The sequence below is a fragment of the Microcaecilia unicolor genome, chromosome 5, assembly GCF_901765095.1.
Source record: "Microcaecilia unicolor chromosome 5, aMicUni1.1, whole genome shotgun sequence".
Lineage (NCBI taxonomy): Eukaryota > Metazoa > Chordata > Amphibia > Gymnophiona > Siphonopidae > Microcaecilia > Microcaecilia unicolor.
In genome coordinates, this window is record NC_044035.1 from 269826916 (window position 1) to 269849719 (window position 22804).

The following is a 22804-nucleotide window of genomic DNA, read 5'->3' on the forward strand; positions in this document are numbered from 1 at the left end:
CCGCCCGTACCTATCAGACTCTCCCCGCCTAACACATACGTCTCCCGTGGATTTCTATTCCCTAAGTGCATCACTTTGCATTTCTTCACATTGAATTTTAATTGCCAAACCTTAGACCATTCTTCTAGCTTCCTCAGATCCTTTTTCATGTTTTCCACTCCCTCCCGGGTGTCCACTCTGTTACAGATCTTAGTATCATCCGCAAATAGGCAAACTTTACCTTCTAACCCTTCGGCAATGTCACTCACAAATATATTGAACAGAATCGGCCCCAGCACCGATCCCTGAGGCACTCCACTACTCACCTTTCCTTCCTCCGAGCGAATTCCATTCACCACCACCCTCTGGCGTCTGTCTGTCAACCAGTTCCTAATCCAGTTCACCATGTCAGGTCCTATCTTCAGCCTGTCCAGTTTATTTAAGAGCCTCCTGTGGGGAACCGTGTCAAAAGCTTTGCTGAAATCTAAGTAGATTACGTCCATAGCTCGTCCCTGATTCAATTCTCCTGTCACGCAATCAATGAGATTCGTTTGGCACGATTTCCCTTTCGTAAAACCATGTTGTCTCGGATCTTGCAACTTATTGGCTTCCAGGAAATTCACTATCCTTTCCTTCAGCATCGCTTCCATTACTTTTCCAATAACCGAAGTGAGGCTTACCGGCCTGTAGTTTCCAGCTTCTTCCCTATCACCACTTTTGTGAAGAGGGACCACCTCTGCCGTTCTCCAATCCCTCAGAACCTTTCCCGTCTGCAAGGATATATTAAACAAATCTTTAAGAGGACCCGCCAAAACCTCTCTGAGCTCCCTCAATATCCTGGGGTGGATCCCGTCCGGTCCCATGGCTTTGTCAACCTTTAGCTTTTCAAGTTGTTGATACCCACTTTCTTCCGTGAACGGTGCTCTATCCACTTCATTCTCAATTGTACTATTTCCAGTCCATCGCGGTCCTTCTCCAGGATTTTCTTCTGTGAAAACAGAACAAAAGTATCTATTTAGCAAATTTGCTTTTTCTTCATCATTTTCCACATAGCGGTTCGCAGTATCTTTTAGTCTCACAATTCCCTTTTTAGTCATTCTCCTTTCACTAATATACCTGAAGAAATTTTTGTCACCCCTCCTTACATTTCTAGCCATTTGTTCTTCCGCTTGCGCTTTTACCAGTCATATCTCTCTCTTGGCTACTTTCAGTTTCATCCGGTATTCCTCCATGTGTTCCTTTTCTTGAGTTTTTCTGTATTTCTGGAATGCCAACTCTTTAGCCTTTATTTTCTCAACCACTTGCTTGGAGAACCATATCGGTTTCCTTTTTCTCTTGCTTTTATTTACTTTCCTTACATAAAGGTTCGTGGCCCTATTTATAGCTTCTTTCAGCCTGGACCACTGTCCTTCCACTTCTCCTACTTCCTCCCAGCCCATCATCTCCTTCCTCAGGTATTCCCCCATTTTACTAAAGTCAGCACGCTTGAAATCCAGGACTTTGAGTTTTGAGTGGCCGCTCTCCACTTTAGCTGTTATATCAAAACAAACCGTTTGATGGTCACTGCTGCCCAGGTGGGCACCCACTCAGATATTTGACACGCTATCCCCATTAGTGAGCACCAGATCCAGTGTCGCTCCCTCCCTCGTGGGTTCCATCACCATTTGTCTGAGCAAAACACTTTGGAAAGCATCCACGATCCCTCTACTTCTTTCCGATTCCACAGATGGAACCTTCCAATCTACATCCGGCAGATTGAAATCTCCCAGCAGCAGCACCTCTCTCTTGCTTCCCAACTTTTGATCAGGTCTTTATCTAATTCCTCCAATTGTGTCGGAGGTCTGTAGACAACACCCACGTGGACAGAGGTTCTATCATCTCTTTTTAAGGTGATCCATATCGCTTCTTCCTTTCCCCAGGTCCCTGTCATTTCAGTCGCAGTGATATCATTCCTCACATACAGAGCTACTCCGCCACCTTTACGACCCTCTCTATCCTTCCTAAATATATAATTGCCTATGTGTGTTTGTGGTTTTTTTGTTTTTTATTGGAAAGCTTCCCTTATGTAACCCAAGGATTTTTTAACCTGGGGGGGGGGGGGGGGGGGGGGTAGCAAACATGACCATTTTCAAAACAGAAAAAATCTTATCTTTTTGTTTCAAAAATGGCTATTTTGCTAGACATTGTTGTGCTCAGTGCATCTATCTTTTTGGACAATTTTCAAAAAATAAAAAATCCAAGTGAAAAACACATAAAATCAAGCCATTGGGATGTATGGGGGGGGGGCAACATTCTTAGTAAACTGGCCACACAGACATGCCAACAGAGCAGTGGAGTACCCCAGGGGCACTGTAGTGGATTAGACATAAAAGGTCCTAGGTACACATCTCACCGTTACCCCCTTATATTGTATGGTGAGCCCTCTGAAACTCACCAAAAAGGTACTGTACCCAACTGTACACCATTACACTAGCCCTTATACCTGCAGGTGTCACCTATATGTGGGTACAGTGGGGTTTTGGTAGATTTTGGAGGGTTCACACTTTCCACTACAAGTGTAACAATTAGAGTGGGACATGGGCCTGGATCCTTTTCTCTACAGTCCACTGCACCAGCCACTAGGCTACTCCAGGTACCTGCTTGCTGCTCTAAGAGGACTGGCCATAACATTTGATGCTGTCATAGAGCCTGATATGTGCTGTTTCTCTAACAACTTTGGGAGGTGGGAGGGGATCAGTGACCATGGGGGGAGTAAGAGGAGGGTCATGCCTTAATCTCTCCAGTGTTCATCTTGTCATTTAGGGCATCTTTTTCTGACTTAGTCATGATAAAAACAGGTCTAGACCAAAACATTTAAATTTTAGCCCTGGATGTTTTTGTTTTGTCCCATTATGGCAGAAAAAGTCCAAGTTTTGAGAATGCCCAAATCTCATCCCTGACATGCCCCCTTGTGATTTGGATGTACTGCAAACTGCATAGAAAAATGTCTTTAAAATGGGTTGCGAAAATAGCGATTTGGACATTTTGGCAAATAAAACATCCATCTGCTGCTTTTTGGATGTTTTTCTGTTTCAAAAATGAGCCCCTAAATACAGTGTAGGGTGGTCTGCTCCACTCAATAGTTTTAGGATATTGGGGTACAATGAGATAAGGGAAGGGGGAGTGGAGAAAGTTTGTTGCTAATAAATAGTTGAGGATAATATCATGTGGAGTTATCAGAGTACAGAGTCCCTTGATCACTTCCTTTTCTTTGTTTTTGAATTATTTCTCCAGTCTCCTTATGAATTTTGTATGATTGATGGGATGGGAGCCTTGTTAGGGACAGGAGGGCATGGTTTTTTTTTTTTGGGGGGGGGGGCATGTTGTAAGATATTTAAGATGTACATTCTTGTCATTGTCATTTATCATGTTTTATTTATTTATGACCAATAAAGAAATTTTGGTTAGGATGAATTTTCAACTGAAAATACAGTACACATTTAGGAGCATAAATTTAGGAGCTCAACTTTATTGAAAAATCAAACTCAGTATATTTACAGTAGAAAGGCAAGAAAGGGGAGCTCAGGTTTAGAGGCTGAGCAATCTGGAGCTACTTCTGAAGTAAGTCTGAGTAACTCTGCTTCTAACAGAACTTCAGAAGACATCTTTCACAACCCTCGACCAGACCAAGATGAGCACGTCATTTCCACATCTGAGCTACACCAATTCAAAACCAAGCAATCCAAGTTCCTCTTTGCCAAGTGAGAGTACTGGTAATTCCTCTTTTTTTCTGCTGTTGCCTTTAACTTATAGTGACAATTTGTGGTCCTTGTACGTCATATGATCTAATATAATTATTTATTTTAGTATCGACTACACAGCCCTTTGGGACTATGCAGCTATTATTATGTTTCTTTGGAAGGGCATCTAAATGGCAAATGAAATGCAATGTGGACAGGTGCACACAGGAAATATCAGTCCCTGGAAACACTATGGGCAGTGCATTGAAATCCTCAGCTCAGCCTGCAGGAGCAGTCAAAAAAGCTAATAGAATTATTTAAAAAGGAATGGAGAATAACCCTGAGAATTTGATGATATACATCTGTACAAATCGATGGTAAGACCACACCTCAAGTGTGATACACAACTCAGTTAGCTCCATCTCCAAAAAGATATAACTGAAATGTACAATAGGATAAAGGGGAAGGAATCGCTTCCTATGAGGGAAAGGGAAATGGGACTTGATATACTGCCTTTCGGAGGTTTTTGCAACTACATTCAAAGCGGTTTACATATAATCAGGTACTTATTTTGTACCAGAGGCAAAGGAGGGTTAAGTGACTTGCCCAGAGTCACAAGGAGCTGCAGTGGGAATCGAACTCAGTTCCCCAGGATCAAAGTCCACTGTACTAACCAGAAGGCTAAACAAATTTGAATTCTTCAACCTGGAGAAGAGATAACTTAGAGGTCATTTTATTAAAGGGCATTCATGCTAAGAGGCTACCTCAGAAACGCATTGAAGTGTTTTGCGATATTTTGCCTGTTCACATGCAGTAGCCCATGCATTACTGACTTTTTACCAATATTTTTGAGAGGGAGTGTCACGGATGGAGAGTGGGTGTTCCTGTTTTTCCAGCTAGAACGATAGGATTAGTGCACAATGCCTGGATAACGCAAAGTTAATGCAGGAGCACTTAGGGCCCCTTTTACTAAGCCACGTAGGTGCCTACGCATGCCCAACGTGTGCCAAATTGGATTTACCGCCCGGTTACTGCATGGCCCTTGTGATAATTTCAATTTGGCACGAGTCCGCTATGCGCGTCTGAAAAATATTTTTTATTTTCTGGTGCACATAACGGACGCGCGTAGGTCATTACCGCCCAAATTTTTTACCACTAGGTCTATGGCTGGCGGTAAGGTCTCAGACCCAAAATGGACGCGCAGCAGTTTTGATTTTGCCGACATCCATTTTGGGCAAAAAAAAGAGGCATTTTTTTCAGGCGCGCTGAAAAATGGATCTGCATGCTCCCAAAACCCGTGCCTACACTACCGCAAGCCATTTTTCAGTGCACCTTTGTAAAAGGACCCCTTAGTGTCTCTTAAATAGGAGGTGGTAAGTGAACCCACATTACTTTTTTGCAGGTTCTAAACATTAGCATACAACCTGCAAAAAAAAAAAAAAGAAAAGAAAAGAAAAATGCCCTATAAAGTGCTCTGTTAAATCTGGGCTTACTGAGTGGAAAAATCCTGTGTTACAATGTGTTAATCCCAGATTTTACTGCACTTAAGTAAAAGGGCTCCCTAGTGAGAAAATTATGGAGGTTTATACAATCAGGAATGGTATGGAATAAGTAAATAGGGAATGATTATTTACTCTTTCACAGGGAACAACAGTCCATAAAACTGAATGTTGCCAATTTGTTTTTTATTTTACAAGGTCTTTATTGAATATACTGGTTTGTACACAACAGAAAGCAATAAATACAAGAGCAAAGCAGTAACAAAGCTCATGTCATCCATACACAATACTCCAGTGTGTCTGAGCCAACACTACCAGTTACTGCCCCAAGACCAGTAGCAGAGCAGAGACTATGTACAGCTTCTCTTTTTGAATTAAATTTAAGTTTCAAGTTTATTTAATGCCCATTAGAAAACTTTCCATCTTTTAGACAATAAGAAATTGAAAATAAATGACAATGTATAAACTAAAAACGAAATACAGAAGAAAGCCGTACTGTGAAAGATCCCACCGGCCTCTCAGGGTCCGGAGGATCTTGCCCTGCCTGGGACCGGCTGTTACACCCACAAGATTCCTGTCCCAACCTTGTAGTCCACGGGAGTCCTCAGGGCAGACTTAAAGAAATCCACTCAAAAAAAAAAAGTAAAAATCAACAAGTTCCTTTTATTTCAGGGATTCACAGTCCAGCAAGTTCAAAAGAAACAGTCTTCTCCTGTTTCCTCTCAGGGCACAAGCTCCTCAGGGGTAAAAAGAAAAAGAAACAACTCAATCCCCGGCGGTGTTTAGAACCAAGGGGAGCCACCTTAAACAGTCCCAACAGCTCGGCTCTCCTGCTCACCACCTCCCTCCCCTTTTTCAAGGGAGGTGAGCAGTAGGGCTGCAATCCACAACAAAAAACAAAAACAAACTCTGCAACTTGCTCCCTCCCAGCTTTGAAAACCAGTTCACACAAACACTTCTTCGTGCCTTAGCACTCAGTTCACAGCATCCAGTTCCCTCTAGTCTGGGTCACTCCATCAATGCACTGATCCTTCTCCCGCATGACCCTTTCTCTTCCCCCCTGCCAGTCCAGCGGTCACACCACGAGTTCACCTTGGTTTTCAGTTTTCTTCCTACGGAATGAGCCCAGGCAGAAAGGTCCATGGGTTCATCCAGGCTCTCCTCTTTCTCCCTCTCTCCAGTCTCCTGCTACTCCATAGGCTCTATGTCCCACCCCCTTTTCAGCTGTTCCTCGTGCACTTGATTATCCTCCAGGGGCCCCTCCCTTGCCTTGTCCGACCTCTCACCTGGGGCCTGCTGGGGAAGATAAGCTCTGTACCAAGGCTTGCCCTGGGGCTGCTGGGTAGTGTAGTCTTTTTCTCTGCTCCATTTTCCAGGGGGCACTAACCTTTCTCTTCTCTCTCTTTCCCTCTGGGGAAGGAGTAAAGGCAAGGCTCTGCTCTGTCTCCTTCTGCTCTTGAGCCTCCTCCCTTCTACCCCATCCACTTCCATCTGTTCAACCCCCTTGTCCTCCTCTTCACAGTACAAACAAAACAGTCACAACAAGGGCATATAGAAAAGTCAGTAATAGATAAAGTGGTTAAACATCTACGACCGGCACTCCCATGCAGGGATCTATGCAGGCTGGTCAACCCTACTTCCGGAAAAGCTCAACACCACAACCAATATGCATACAGGGAAATGTTCATAGATGTGACCTTAACAATAAATCTCATCACACTGAATCTCAGTCCACTTGACCCTTCACTTGACCCTACTTGTCCCTCTAATTACCGACCCATCTCCCTCCTTCCTTTTCTCTCCAAATTACTTGAGCGTGCTGTTCACCGCCGCTGCCTTGATTTTCTCTCCTCACATGCTATTCTTGACCCATTACAATCTGGTTTTCGCCCTCTCCACTCAACTGAAACTGCGCTTACTAAAGTCTCCAATGACCTATTACTGGCTAAATCCAGAGGTCAATATTCCATCCTCATTCTTCTTGATCTTTCCGCTGCTTTTGACACTGTCGATCACAGCATACTTCTCGATACCCTGTCCTCACTTGGATTCCAGGGCTCTGTCCTTTCCTGGTTCTCTTCCTACCTCTCCCTCCGCACCTTTAGTGTTCACTCTGGTGGATCCTCTTCTACTTCTATCCCTCTGCCTGTCGGTGTACCTCAGGGTTCTGTTCTTGGTCCCCTCCTCTTTTCTATCTACACTTCTTCCCTTGGTTCATTAATCTCATCCCATGGCTTTTCCTACCACCTCTATGCTGATGACTCCCAAATCTACCTTTCTACCCCTGATATCTCACCTTGCATCCAAACCAAAGTTTCAGCGTGCTTGTCTGACATTGCTGCCTGGATGTCTCAACGCCACCTGAAATTAAATATGACCAAAACCGAGCTTCTCATTTTCCCCCCCAAACCCACCTCCCCGCTCCCCCCGTTTTCTATTTCTGTTGATGGCTCTCTCATTCTCCCTGTCTCCTCAGCTCGAAACCTTGGGGTCATCTTTGACTCTTCTCTCTCCTTCTCTGCTCATATCCAGCAGACCGCCAAGACCTGTCGTTTCTTTCTTTACAACATCCGTAAAATCCGCCCCTTTCTTTCCGAGCACTCTACCAAAACCCTCATCCACACCCTTGTCACCTCTCGTTTAGACTACTGCAATCTGCTTCTTGCTGGCCTCCCACTTAGTCACCTCTCCCCTCTCCAGTCGGTTCAAAACTCTGCTGCCCGTCTCATCTTCCGCCAGGGTCGCTTTACTCATACTACCCCTCTCCTCAAGACCCTTCACTGGCTCCCTATCCGTTTTCGCATCCTGTTCAAACTTCTTCTACTAACCTATAAATGTATTCACTCTGCTGCTCCCCAGTATCTCTCCACACTCGTCCTTCCCTACACCCCTTCCCGTGCACTCCGCTCCATGGATAAATCCTTCTTATCTGTTCCCTTCTCCACTACTGCCAACTCCAGACTTCGCGCCTTCTATCTCGCTGCACCCTACGCCTGGAATAAACTTCCTGAGCCCCTACGTCTTGCCCCATCCTTGGCCACCTTTAAATCTAGACTGAAAACTCACCTCTTTAACATTGCTTTTGACTCGTAACCACTTGTAACCACTCGCCTCCACCTACCCTCCTCTCTTCCTTCCCGTTCACATTAATTGATTTGATTTGCTTACTTTATTTATTTTTTGTCTATTAGATTGTAAGCTCTTTGAGCAGGGACTGTCTTTCTTCTATGTTTGTACAGCGCTGCGTATGCCTTGTAGCGCTATAGAAATGCTAAATAGTAGTAGTAGTAGTAGTAGCAGTGATTCACTGATGTCATAATTGATCAAATATCAAACTTTAATCACTTCATACAAAAAACATTTTAAATGTAGAGTTTAAACTGAGCAACAATGTGAGTACTACATGAAGTACCGCAAGCTGTCGTGAGAGATTGCGGCAGCCATTTTGCAAAGGTTGCACAAGGGGCAAGAGCAAGGGTGCTCTGCTCCTACCCCCAACGACCACCACTGAACCACTAGGGATTTAGGTAGGCTCGGAGGGACCCTGCATTGAGTCCGGGGGAGTTGGGTTGGGGAAGGATGGCAGATAGGGAGAGGGAGGGGATGCAACGGGTTGGGGACTCGGGGGAATTTCAATTTAAAAAAATGTTTTAAACAACTTATGCAGTCCTGACCCGACATTCAGCCGGGTCCGCATAACTCTTATGTGGGCTTGACTGAATATCAGCCAAGTCTGCAAAAGCTGCAGCAGCCTGCAGTCCCAAATTAGCCCCTGACATTCAGTGCCAGTGCCTGGACATGGCACTGAATATCGGGGATAATTTTAACTGGCGACGATCAGTGTTTTAAAAAATGCTGACTGCCACTGGCTGAATATTGGGGGGGACTGATAACCAGGTTACGCTAGTGTTCTATAACGGGACTTAGAAACTTAGCTTCTGTAATAGAATAGACTCCCTCCCCATGGCTTTGTGGCATGTAAATGGAGATGGCCAGTGAATAATTACCCCCTCCTGAATACATGATTTCAGGGAGCAGCAATGTGGAACAAAATAAAAGGGGGCCTATCCCCCGAAATTTGCTCAGGTTAAAGCAGCCTTGATCAGAGATGGGCTGCTGTGCTCCATGGATAATGAATCTCACTTAGGGGCCCTTTTACTAAGCTGCAGTAAAAAGTGGCCTGCGCTGGTCTTGGCATGTGAAATTGGCGGGCACTGGGCCATTTTTTACTGCAGCGGGTAAAAAGGCCTTTTTTTTAAATGGCTAATACGCTAATATTAGAAGTAGTGCACAGCTATGTACTGCCTAAGCCCTTAACGCCATCTATTTACTTGGCGGTAAGGATTCATGTGGTAATCCGACAGCACGTGAAAATATGGCCGCGCTGCCGACTAATACCGGGAATGCTAGAAAATAGAAAATTATTTTCTACCATGGGGAAACTGCGCTCGCCAACTTCGGGACTACCACTGGGTGCCCGCAGTAACCCAGCGGTAGGGTCGATTTGGCGCAAGTACCCACACGGTAGCCCTACTGCAGCTTAGTAGAAGGACCTCTTAGTGTGGTATCTCTTATATTTCTGTAATCTTATGTACCTCTCCTGCATCTTACGTTTCCCTCCTGTCCTATTAATTACTGTATTTCATTTCTTATTTCTCAACATTGGTATATTGTAAACTGCCTAGAAGGTTTTCCATTGGTGCAGTATATCAAGTGTGAATAAAAATTGTACAAGGCTGTGTGTGCAATAGGGAAGAACCAGGAATGAGATCTACTTGTCCTGGAAAACCAGTAACCCTAATCTTGCCTGTCTCTGAGCCAATCTTTAGATGGTTTTTTAAATGACTGCAACATTTTCCTTTAAATGGCTTTTCTTTTCTTGAAATATTCAGAGTGAATCCCCAACCTTTTAGCCCTTACAGAATAAAATTCTTAAAACATGTGAGGTATCAGATTCAGTTCTTCTTGAAATAACCTCTCTTAGGTACATCCAGGTTCTCCCTACACACTTGGAACCAAGTGGATCCAATCAATTCGCTCTAATAAAACAAGAACATCTGCATTTATTTTATTTGTTTATTTGCATATCTAGATGATATTTCATTGAGTAATTATTATTTTTTTTAAGTTACTGGGTTTCAGAATGGCAGTGCCATGAACAGCACAGGATCTGCATTTGGCAACCAGAGCTTTTGGGAACCTCCTAATGAAAGCAGTAAGTATAGCGTATTTTTCCTAGTTTGTGTTTTCCCTTTTGTACATTAGGATTTATTAGTTAGAGAGGAAACCAAGCCCTGCACATCTATGCCAACTTTTTCAAACCTTCAAAAGCTAGTTGTCACCTTCTTCCTAAAACTTCTGACATGGAGTAAAAAGAGACTCAAAGGAAACCATAAGCATGAACTACGAAGGGCATAAATCAAGGTTTGCAATGCTTACATTTCTTTGCACTTAGAGGGTCTTTTACTAAGGTGAGCTAACATTTTAACTGGCACTAAAGGGTGAGACACCTATTATATTCCTATAGCCTAATGGTTAGTGCAGCAGGCTTTGATCCTGGCAACATGGGTTTGATGCCCATTGCAGCTCCTTCTGACCTTGGGCAAGTCACTTAACTCTCCATTGCCCCAGGTACAAAAACTTACCCCCCTGTTTACTAAGCCGCGCAAATGCCGACACAGCCTGCAGCCGCTAGCTCGGCTTAGTAAACAGGAGGGTTAGATTGTGAGCCCTCTAGGAACAGAAAAAGTAGCTGCATATAGGGGAAGATTATATATATGGCGCCTGGAAAATCCATGAGGTAAACATTTCTGCCTAAGCATATTCTATAAGCGGTGCCTATATTTATGCGTGGTATATAAAATACGCTTAGTTGATGTCCCAGTGTCTAAAACTACGCACATCCATTTGTACCAATGAAAACATGGCGTAAATCCTTGCTCATAGATTTACACGGACTGGCCATATTCTATAACAACGTGCGTAAGTTTTGGAACGCCCATGAAATGCCCATTTCCCCACCCATAACCATGCCCCTTTTTAGATATGCGCTTTAGAATTTAGGCACAGTGTGCTACAGCATATGCTTAGTGAGTTATGCATGCAAACTCTAATTATTTTGCCAATTAGTGCTCATTATTGCTTGTTAAATGCTGCTACAATGCTGATTGGCTTGTTAAGCCAATTAAGTTACATGCATTGTTATGGAATACACTTAGATTTAGGTATGGAATGATAGGCATAATATATAGAATCTGGCAGATGATGTGTACAGTGCTGTGTACATCTAGTACTGCTATAGAAATGGTTAGTAGCAGGGGCGTAGCTACGTGGGGCCACGGGGGCCTGGGCCCCTGTAGATTTGGCCCTGGACCCCCTGCCAACGACCCTCTCGACCCCCCACCCTCCTGCCACCAACCTGCCGTCAATCCGCTGTCACCTACCTTTGCTGGCGGGGGACCCCCAACCCCCGCCAGCCGAGGTCCTTTTCTTACTTCTTACAGCATGCAGGACGTCAGACTCAGAAACAGAACGAAGGAAGAAGAAGACCTTGGCTGGCGGGGGTTGGGGTCCCCCGCCAGCTAAGGTAGGCGACGGCGGAGGAGAGTTGATGGCGGGAGGGGAGGTTGAGAGGGTCGTCGGCAGGGGGGGGTCAAAGTTGGTGGTAGCAGGGGGGGGTCGGTGGCACCAGGTGGGGCTAAAATGTGCCCCCTCACCTTGGGCTCTGGACCCCCCCTCCCGCCGAAGTCTGGCTACGCCCCTAGTTAGTAGTAGTAGGGTTTAGCACCAGCTGATTTTTAGTTCAATCTAAAAACACTAGAGTACCTTAGTAAAAGACCCCTTTAGCCTGCCACATTTATTTATTTATTTATTAGGATTTATTTACTGTCTTTTTGAAGGAATTCACTTAAGGCGGTGTACAGCAAGAATAAGTCAAACATAAGCAATAGATAATTACCACAATAAAAATATTCAAAAAACAATACAAAGTATGGCATAGTTGACATTACAATGTCAACACAATATGCAATAGAACATTTTAATACAGAGCATAGAGTGTAAGCAAAGGTAGAACATATAGGGCCCTTTTTACTAAGCAGTGTTATAGGTGCGTTAACCACGTACGTGCCTACAATATCCCTATAGGCACCTACATGGTTAGTGTGATCGCTAAGTGTAGGCGTGCTAAAAACACTAATGCACCTTAGTAAACAGGGGCCATAGATAGGTAAGGAGAGTAATTTAAAGTTGCACATATTTACTAACAACAAAAACAAAATCCAAACAATTTTCAATCAAAATTATTTATTTATTTACAACATTTGTATCTACATTTTCCTACCTATTTGCAGGCTCAATGTGGCTTACATAGTTCCGAAATGATGATTACCAGTTCCGGAAAAAAGAAATACATAGTTAAGGTAGAGTAGACAGAATGGAGTAGGTATTCAGGAAGGAAAGTTCATCTTGTAATAAAAATCGGGATAACTTAGCTTAAACCATCATGAATATTAAACTTCAAAATTAGTCTGAGCAATAGAAAATAAAGAATTAGATATTGTGAAAGTCCAGTGTACATCTTATTAATTGACAATTAGGGTGCGTTGTTATGGTAAGCTTTCTTGAATAAATTGGTCTTCAATTATAAACAACTAAGAGCAATAGATAATCAACAAGTAAATATTTAATCAGATTATAACAGAATTCACACACACACACATATATATATATATAGGTAGTTGGCATCAGATATTCTATCCTATCACACCATTACCTTGTATTTGTTCACCGGAGACTTCAAAGCCTCTGCGGTACTATGTAAGCCACATTGAGCCTGCAAATAGGTGGGAAAATGTGGGATACAAATGTAACAAATAAATAAATATTCCCCACTTGACTGTCGTGTGAACACCACTATGGTTTGAATCTTCAGTGGGGAATATCTGACTCAAACCATAGTGGTGTTCGCACGACAGCCAAGATTCAAAGATTGGCTTAACAAACTAATTACTTACCAATGAACCACAATGTTGCACAAAAAAACTTTTGTTAAAAAGTCATTTTAAATAGTCAATCAAAAAAACTCCAACTTATTTTAACTTAAAACATTTTCAAATAAAGCTTCTGTTTATCTTACTTAAAGTTCCAAACTGATGTGTGTTATTCACAATCCATACTGACACCTGAGAACAAGTAACAGGTTCATTAAAAGTTTGCAAATTGATTCATTGAAAGTTGGCAAATACTAAAAAAAATTATTATACTGTCGAAAAGCCCAGTAACACCTGCTTCTGCGGAAAAGCTTGAGAGCCAGTTAAGAAAGCTGTAAATAAAAGACACATTTTCCAAATGATAATAGCACCAGTCACTTTAAACAAGCTTCATTGAGGTTTATTGGCAAATGATGGAAGTTTTTTTAAACCAGCCTTTGAATCTTCAGTGTGGCTGTCGTATGAAGACCACTGTGGTTTCAAAAAACTATGCGCACTATTATAGAATACACCCAATTGTATTTAGGCCTGATTTTAGGTGGCTTAAATGCATGCGCCTAAATTTTAGTTGCAAGAATGGCACGTGTGTGTATTCTATAAACTATGTGTAACTTTAGGCACAGTTTATAGAATCATGCTAACCATGCGGTTTTTTGGCAACAATTTTTAAGGTGCTGTACATAGAATTCCCCCCACTATCTCTCTCTCTCTCACTCTCTCTCTCTCTCTCTCTCTCTCTCTCTATATATATATATATATATAATTGTTTGAATACTGCTATAATCTGATTAGATATTTACTAACATCCATAGGTGCCGACTCCATGGGTGCTGTGGGTGCTCGAGCACCCCCAATATTTTAACCCGCCCGCCCTCTTCTATCTGAACAGTAAAACTCATGTTACCTCGCTCGGTCCTGGCGGCAGCAGTGAAAGGCGAGCAGGCTCGGCTTCAGCCTTCCCTTCTCTCTCAGCTCTGGTCCTGCCCTCACGGAAACAGGAAATGAGGGCGGGACCAGAGCTGAGAGAGAAGGGAAGGCTGAAGCCAAGCCTGCTCGCCTTTCACTGCTGCCGCCGGGACCGAGCGAGGTAACATGAGTTTTAAATTCTGGGCGGCAGGAAGGCAAGGACGGAGGCTGTTGTGGGAGAAGAGGTCAGGCTGGGGTTGGGACTGACACTCGGAGGAGGGGGGGGACTGGCACTTGGAGAGGGAGGGGGCCTGGAAGTTGGAGGAGATGGAGGGGGCCTGGAACTCGGAGGAGAGGGAGAGGGAGGAGGGAATGCACAACCTGTAAAAAAAAAAATTTTCAGCACCCCAATCATTTTTAAAAGTTGGCTCCTATGCTAACATCACTGTTTATGGATATGTGTTTTATCATTTGCCATTTTCCCTGGATTCTATATGTCTCAATGAATAGTGCACATTAAATTGTATGTACAGCCAATTTTTGCATGCTACTCAATTGAGTAATGAGCCAATTAGTCATGATAATTGGCCGATAACAACCAATTATCATCACTAATTGGCAATAATTGGAATTTACGCACGCTTCTTTTTAGGCGTATTCTAAAAAGAGGTGCATGTAAATTCTAATGCGCATAGCTGAAAACGGGGGACGGCAATGGGAGAGTATGGATGTGTCATGGACGTTACTCAAACGTATGTATGTTGTTACAGAATTCAGGAACTGCACCTATATTTAGACGCGAGTATTTACACAAGGTTTTCAGTGGCGTAAATGGCCATGCCTAAATGTAGGCACATTCCCTGGCCCTATGCACTGTTCTATAGAATGTGCCTAACTTTAGCACATTAAATAGAATTGCGCTGCGCACTTTTTTCAGACATGTCTAGATTTTAGACGCCATTTACAAAATCTGGCCCTTTGTGCACAGCCAAGATTCATTCCATTTTGCACTAGGAGGTTTTCTGTACCTGAATCAGGAGTCATCTGGACTACGTTTCTACCAAAAGACTTTTCTCAGCTGTACAGAGATTCTATCAGGAGTGTCCCAAGCTGGAATCGCACCCTGTGTGATATGTCTCCTAGTGGCCCTGCCCCACCCACTGAATGGGGGGTAATTTTTGCACCCCTGCCCCTCTTGCATCCTGTTTGACCGTACCACCTGCACAGCCCGTGGGACAGCCCTGGATCCTGTCACAGTTGCTCCTCCTCACCCCACATTGACTTAATTCTATTCTCCAGCTAGGCGGGTACTGATCCAACTGGCAGTCGTAAACTCAAGCTGCAGAATTGGACTCTTGCACTATGTGTTGACTGGAGAGCACTGCTTTTCGAGTTGCTTTTGCATCCTGTAGCACTGCACCTGTTGGCGATCAGAAGCAACCTACGCTGAAGGCCTGGGAGATGAGCGGAAGGACATAAAGCAATGGTTCTCAAACCTGATCCGAGGGACCCCCTCCCCAGTCAGCTGGGTTTTCAGCATGTCCCTACTGAATATGCACAATGGACGTAGTAGGCATACAAATTTCTCTTATGCATATTCATTGTGGATATCCTGAAAAGCTGACTGGCTGGAGGTCCCCCAGACCAGGTTTAAGAACCACTGACACAGAGCACTAGAATCAGACATGCAGTAGCTGAGCCAAAGCCCCTGGTCATAAGCCCTCACCACCCCTCCCCTGAGACACTTGAAATTAAAAATTTTTACTTCTTGAAATCATTTTTATGGATTTACTGACATCATTTTTTGCTTGCTTTTGACTGGCTAGAAAATTCACTGATGATTGGCATTCTTGGCTTCATGCTGTTATTTCAAACCCTTTACTTAGAGTGATTTAGAACCGTTGGTTGTAACTTTGAAATCTCCATGAAATTAAAACAGTTGATGTACTGGATGGAATAAATGAGGAATGTTAGCCATTCCATGTTGCTGCTTCTGAAGGTCAAAATGAATCATAACTATCTCTGTCGAATCTTAAAGGCACTGTACCCACTGGCACCAGCAGAAAGCATGATGGGACGTCAGCCACTACTATGAAACCCTCCTCAGTTGTTACCAGTAAGTTATTTACAGGTGCCAGCATTTCATGACATTTTCCTGCCTTTTCCTACTCCTGAAATCTGCCCCTTAACAAAGGGAACCAGAATTGACTCGATCAGTTCAAGGTTATGGGTCAGATTTCAGGGATAGGAAAAAGGCAGGTACACCCTATCAGATTAACTGTTCACTCGTCCTCTAGATTGTTCACTTGTCTTTAGATTGTTCTCTTGTCTTTTAGATTGTAAGCTCTTTGAGCAGGGACTGTCCTTCTATGTTTAAATTGTACAGTGCTGCGTAACCCTAGTAGCGCTTTAGAAATGCTAGTTAGTAGTAGTAGTACATCAATCAGTATAACAGGTTTGGTACAATTTGGCTAACAACAGTTCGCTTAATGGTCAATTGGTCTAAGGATATAATTCATCTAAAGAATAATTTGTCTAATGAACAATTGGTCTAAAAATTAATCAAGATGTGAAATTGTCATGTGGCAGATCACTTTTTTAAGTCAATAATGAGAATACACCACATGCTGTAATCTAATGAAAACATTAACCCTACGTGGTATTGCCCACGATTTGAGCTTTTAAAACAACAAGTGTGTGACTAGCATGATGTCCGTATAATCGGAACAGTAACAACAACTTTGAACAGTCAGCCAAGAAGTGATCTAGCAGTTCGGTTGACTCCCTCATGTCCATCGGGTGGGGGGGGGGGGGGGGTTCTTTCTGGGTTTCATCCTATGAGTCATTAAAACTATCTTTGTTGAACGTTGAAGGCACTGTACCCACTGGCACCAGCAGAAAACATGAGGGGACGTCAGCCACTACTATGGAACCCTTCTCAGTTGTTACCAGTAAGTTTTTTTACAGCTGCCAGTATTTCATGACAATAGGGATGAGAAGACGAAAAAAAATGTTTCATGTCATTTCTGGGAAATTTTCATTTTTCAGGTCTTCTTGGCCATTTTGTCATCATGGGAGCAGTGTTGCAAAGAGTGCGCAATATTTGCAATATGATTGACAAACAAGAAAACACAAAGTATTATGTTTTTTGTGCTCATTTTCATGTCATGTGTTAATAACGTACAATGACATGAAATGTGTCACTGACATTTTCCATCCTTACATGACAATGCTTTTCACTTCCTATATGCCAATTAGGAAGGCAAAAACTATGCATGGTGAGTTGGTTACATCTAATATACTACACTGATATTCCTGCCTTTTCCCTTAAATCTGACCCTTAACAAAGGGAACCAAAATTGACTCGTTCAGTTCAAGGTTATGGGTCAGATTTAAGGAGTAGGAAAAAGGCAGGTACATCAGTGTATGGAGTTTGGTCAAAATTCATCTAATGACAATTCATCTAATGGTCTAAGGACATAATTCATCTAAAGACTGATTTGTCTAAAAGTTAATTAGTCTAATGGGCAATTGGTCTAAAAATTAAATAATCAAGATGTGAGGTCGTCATGTGGCAGATCACTTTTTTTAAGTCAATAATGAGAATACGCCACAAGCTTTAATCTAATCAAGACCTCAACCCCACATGGTATTGCCCACGATCTGAGCTTTTAAAACAACTAGCATGTGACTAGCATGATGTCCGTATAACTGGAACAGTAAAAACAACTTGAACAGTCAGCAAAGAATTGGTCAAGCAGTTGGGTTAACTTCTGCCAAAAATGATATTACCGCAAGAGCCACACGGTAGTCGGGCGATAACTCCATTTTGGCATGCATTGGGCATGCGTAGATGCTTACGTGGCTTAGTAAAAGGGCCCCCAAAAGAGATGCTATTTCAGAACTGTGCAAATAAATTGCTTGGTGGGCTTTTTGCATTCTGTTTTGTGTTTATTTTGCCCCAAATTTAAAATACGATCCTTAGTCCAATGTTTCAAATTAACTGTCCGTCATTGGATTCAAATCCAAATATAAATGCAGTTGTGTGATTTCTGAAGGCATCCATTGGGAGAGAGAAAGAGGGAGAGGAATGAATTGGGGAAACAGCAAGGAGAAAGTAATGCAGATCACACTGGAAACTCATGGTATAATCCCCAGAGAAATCATACATTTCAGATTAATAACCCAAAAACAATAAGGGGGAAAGATGAGCATACTGTGAGCTGCAGGAGTGCAATGGTCTAAATATCTTGCATCTGATTTTAAAGTGTCTACTTTGATTCTTGGCAATTTCTGATTGTAATTTTGCGTGGTTTCATATGTTTGTATGTTTAAAAGTATATGCCTTGTCATATATATTTTGTTTTGCTCTTGCATAAGGTGTTTTGATTTCTACCATTGGCGGTTTCCTCACCACAAGAAAGCTGTTCAATATCACCAGTAAGTCACTGGCTGTCTTTCATTTCCTGTTGGGTTGTAGATCTGTCTATGAGGTTGCTGCAATTCTGTATTGTATCATTGTGACCATGAGAGAGAAATGAATCAAATCTATTGCTGGTCAGCAAAACAGCAGAATCAATGGTACGAAGAAGAGTCCAAGTTTATTTGTCATCGAAAAACATAAATATATAAATAATTCAAAGCCATATTTCACCCTTTCCAAGGCCTGCTTCAGGGGCTATAAGTCCGTGTCCCAAACTAACCTGAACATATTGAATCTTTGGCTCTTATTCACTCTAACCATCTTTGTGGCCCTGCTGAGTATGGGGAAAATAAATGAAGGGCTCAGTTCCAAACTCTGGATTGTGGCCTCAAATGGAGGCACAAAATCCTCATGTGGGGTCACAATTCACAGCTGCCAAAAAATAAAAACCCAAGAGTGTCTTCGACCCACACGGGATATTGGGATTCTATAACTTGGCCTACACATGCTCAGTGGGAGTCTGAGCCAGTGGCAGTGCCAGTCTGTTCTACAAGTTGGCTTAGAGCAAAGGCATAGGAGAAAAGGTCACTTGATCAGTTTACCTGTTAAAAAGGGGTTTCAGCTGCAAAATGTTTGGAAAATATTGAATTAGTTTGAAGGGTTGAAGCTCACAGTTTTTGCATGTTCCATTTCAGTGCAAAACGTTTCCACATTTTTAATGTACAGAGCATGTTTGACAAACAGTTGGCATGCTGACATTAGCTGGGCAGCAAGGTTGCTGTGCTTCTTGGATTAATGGACAGATAATGACATTTTGAGTTTCTTAATGAACAATGTAGAACATTGAATGTGTCTTTAGGTTCCACAGGGATGTCTCCACACCCTCCTATAACCTGGCCTATCCTAGTGTCCATTCTGCTTTTGATTTGTACTGTTTTGGTCTTCTTCATGATCAGACGATGGTGTCAGTACAGGAAAGAAATGTAAGTATGAAGCAGTGACCTTAGAATGGGAACCCACCAAGCCAAGAGGCAGCAATGTCTGAATGTCCTCTCATTCCCTCAAAGGAATCCCCAAATAAACTGAAAACTATAAGTAATAACAGTATGCCAGAAGGTAAGGTGCCCTCTTTGCATCTTATGTGAGCTATTCTTGTTTTCACATCTTGCACAAAAGTTACAGGTCAATGTTTTTAAGGGCTGGCTGCAGCATTTAAATATTTTCTATATATTTAGTGGTACTATCTGCAGAAGCAGTGGCATTGAATATATGCATATGGCAGTGAGCATCGCCAATATAATGATAGCCAATGATATTCAGTTGTTATTCATATCGGTGTAGGGATAAATTTAGGACAGCCTTTTTGTTATACTGATAGCGGCTAAGTATCACTGGCTATCTCAACACCTGGGATTGTCAACCAAGTCTTCAGGACACACCTAGTCAGTCAGGTTTTCAGGATACACACAATGAATATGCATGAGATAGATTTGCATACAAAAGAGGCAGTGCCAAATTTATCTCATGCATATTCATTGTGGGTATCCTGAAAACCAGCCTGGCTTAGTGTGTCCCGAGGACTGGGCTGAGAACTCTTCTTCTAGACTTCAGCAGAACACCCACACTCCACCCTGGATCTTCCCCTGTCTGCTGAAAACTCATGGATAGGGTAGGCTACCCTTAATGTATTTATTTTATTTATTAGGATTTATTTACCGCCTTTTTGAAGGAATTCACTCGAGGCAGTGTACAGTAAGAATAAATCAAACATGATCAATAGGCAATTACAGCAGTACAAATATTCAAATAACACTACAAAGTATGGCATAATACACTACTTACAATGTCAGCACAAATAGAACACTTTAATTGACAGTGACAGATGGGCCTTTAGTGACCTCATGGTTAAATGGAAGAGAGATATAGCATCATTTGTTAAAATTTTTGACAGATTTAGTGGATTTTGATATTTTTTCACATTTCCTGCTCCATCATTAATATTTAAATGAGGCCGATGTTATATAGAACTGTACATAATGAGGAGAGGGTCCCATTGTGTTCCTGTAGTTTGCATATAAACCACTGAATGAAGAACTTGTGTTGCCGTTGGATATATGAGATTGGCACTGGGTAGATGGTTCACTCAGTTGTCCCCAAAACAAGCACATGCTCACATGGTATTCCATTGTATCAGTGCACTTGATCTCTAATGTATGAGTACAATGATCAATCAGCGGCAGGACCAGAAGTGAAAAAAGAATTCTGATCCTCTGTTTTATGTGGTATCTCAGATCAGAGAGGATTACTCTTCCTATTTTATCCCACAAGCATTCAGGGTCTAACCAAAGAAGGGCAGGTCCTAGAACAAGATTTGCTAGTAAAGGAAGAAATGTGACACAGTATTTTTTTAACTCATTTATTCCATTTTCATGTCTTTAAATTTTCATTTACCCCATTTTCATGCCTTTTAATTTTCCTGTAGTTTGGATAGACCCCCACCATTCAAACCTCCACCACCCCCAATAAAGTATGCATCAATCCAAGACTCTGATGAAACTGAAGCATCCTACCATGAACTGGAAAATTTCTAGGTCCTGATGGTTTTCTGTTTAACATTGAAAGGATGATGGAGAGACACTCTTCCTTCATGATAAATATCATCATGGTCACCAGTGTGTTCCTGTTCTACTCAGTTTATCAGCTGAAAATCGCTTCATGTGTATATCTATAGACAGTACAAATGGAATGCAGAAGGCAGTCTGGTGTCTGTTCCTCAGCTGCCATCAGCAGGTAGGCTGGCTATTATCACATGAAGCCTACTAATAGGTAAGCACCAAAAGCTCATTTCATGTACCTGGAGGACACTTGAAATTTACAGAGCAGGACATTTATATGTTGCTGATAGCCACTACCTCCTTTCCCACACCTCCAAATCGAGGCTTCCACTGCAGCAGTTAATGTTGAAAGTTTTGATTATGCTTCTCTAGATATTGTTCATCTATCTGGACAGTGCCTTCTAAAAGTTGCCACATCCTTGTACATAAACTGATCTACACAACATACCCTACACTTTCAACATAATGTATTTTGAAAAGGTACAAGGGTATGGAAACTTTTAGAAGGCATTGTATGGATAGATGAACAATTTAGGGTATCTAGAGAAACATAATCAAAACTTTCAACATTAACTGCTGCAGTGAAAACCTCAAAATCAAAGAGGCTTGATTGTATATGTCTAAAAAGTGCCTTAAGGTAGATAGAGTACACATGCCATATCACACTAGTTGAATGGATTCCTTCTGGATGAAGAATCAAGAAGTTTTTGTGGTATGGAAGGATATTTAAAGGAAAGACCTAAACTGTTGGAAGAACTCCAGGATAAAGTGTTCTCTCCTGCTAGAGGGCTATTCTGTTTTTTTCTTCAGTGCCCAGTACATTTATAGCATTTTAGTTCCCATCACCTCTCTCTCTCCCTGAACCAATCAGAAGTCCTACACATACACCGGAGAATAGTGAAAGGGTGTATTGGGGTCCTTGCCACACCTTCTGCTCTGTTGGTTATATTTGTAACAAGTCAGTTGGGCTGGCATGGCAATGGGGGTCTTATGAGAGTTTGTGATTAGGCAAGCATTCCTGCATGTAACAGTCAGAGGAGACTAACAGTGGCACACAGAAAACGTAAAACCAGTGGTGTAGCCACAGGTGGGCTTGGGTGGGCCAGGGCCCACCCATTTATGGCTCAGGCCCACCCAACAGTAGCACATGTTTAGTGGTAACTGGTGGGAATCCCAAGCTTTGCCAGTTGAAGATTTCCCCCTGATGGTAACGAAAATGCTACTCTCCACGACACCGGCACCTGCGCATGCTCAGTTTTCAGTGCATTCCTGCTGCCAAGGTGGAAAGAAGCGTTTTCCCACCAGCTGAGATTTTTTTTTTTGGGGGGGGGGGGAACACTTGGTGCCCACCCAATTCTTGCCTAGGCCCACCCAAAATCTGTTGTCTGGCTACGCCCCTGCGTAAAACCAAGTGTAAAACCAAAGAAATAGCTCAGAAATTTCCAGAACAAAAGATCTTCAAAAGATACAGACTAGAGAAAAGCTATAAGAAAATTTCATTGTGTTTGAATATCTTTTGGGGTCCTGTCAGGTCTATCACTCAGGGCCGGTCTTAGCAAGTGAGAGGCCCTGTGTAGACCAATTTGGTGGAGCCCCATCCTAGCCCCGCCCCACCCTAGCTCCACCCCATTGATAAGCAAAAATAATATAGATATATGCAATAAAATAAAAA

At 42.5% G+C, this 22804-nt stretch overlaps 1 protein-coding gene across 4 annotated transcripts in view; it reads left to right on the forward strand.

Moving 5' to 3' along the window:
* The window catches only part of CD96 (CD96 molecule), a 70399-nt gene extending 48132 nt beyond the window's left edge, over positions 1-22267 (forward strand). For 2 of the 4 annotated variants that reach the window (XM_030204186.1, XM_030204187.1), the window contains exons 9-15: positions 3609-3731; positions 10326-10412; positions 16133-16210; positions 16968-17045; positions 18475-18534; positions 19377-19500; positions 21000-22267. In XM_030204186.1, coding sequence (XP_030060046.1) covers positions 3609-3731; positions 10326-10412; positions 16133-16210; positions 16968-17045; positions 18475-18534; positions 19377-19500; positions 21000-21108 — 659 coding nt within the window. In that variant the 3' untranslated portion in view covers positions 21109-22267. The remainder of the gene's footprint in view (positions 1-3608; positions 3732-10325; positions 10413-16132; positions 16211-16967; positions 17046-18474; positions 18535-19376; positions 19501-20999) is intronic. The other 2 variants (XM_030204189.1, XM_030204190.1) reach the window with 2 other exon arrangements.
* Positions 22268-22804: the final 537 nt, after the last annotated feature.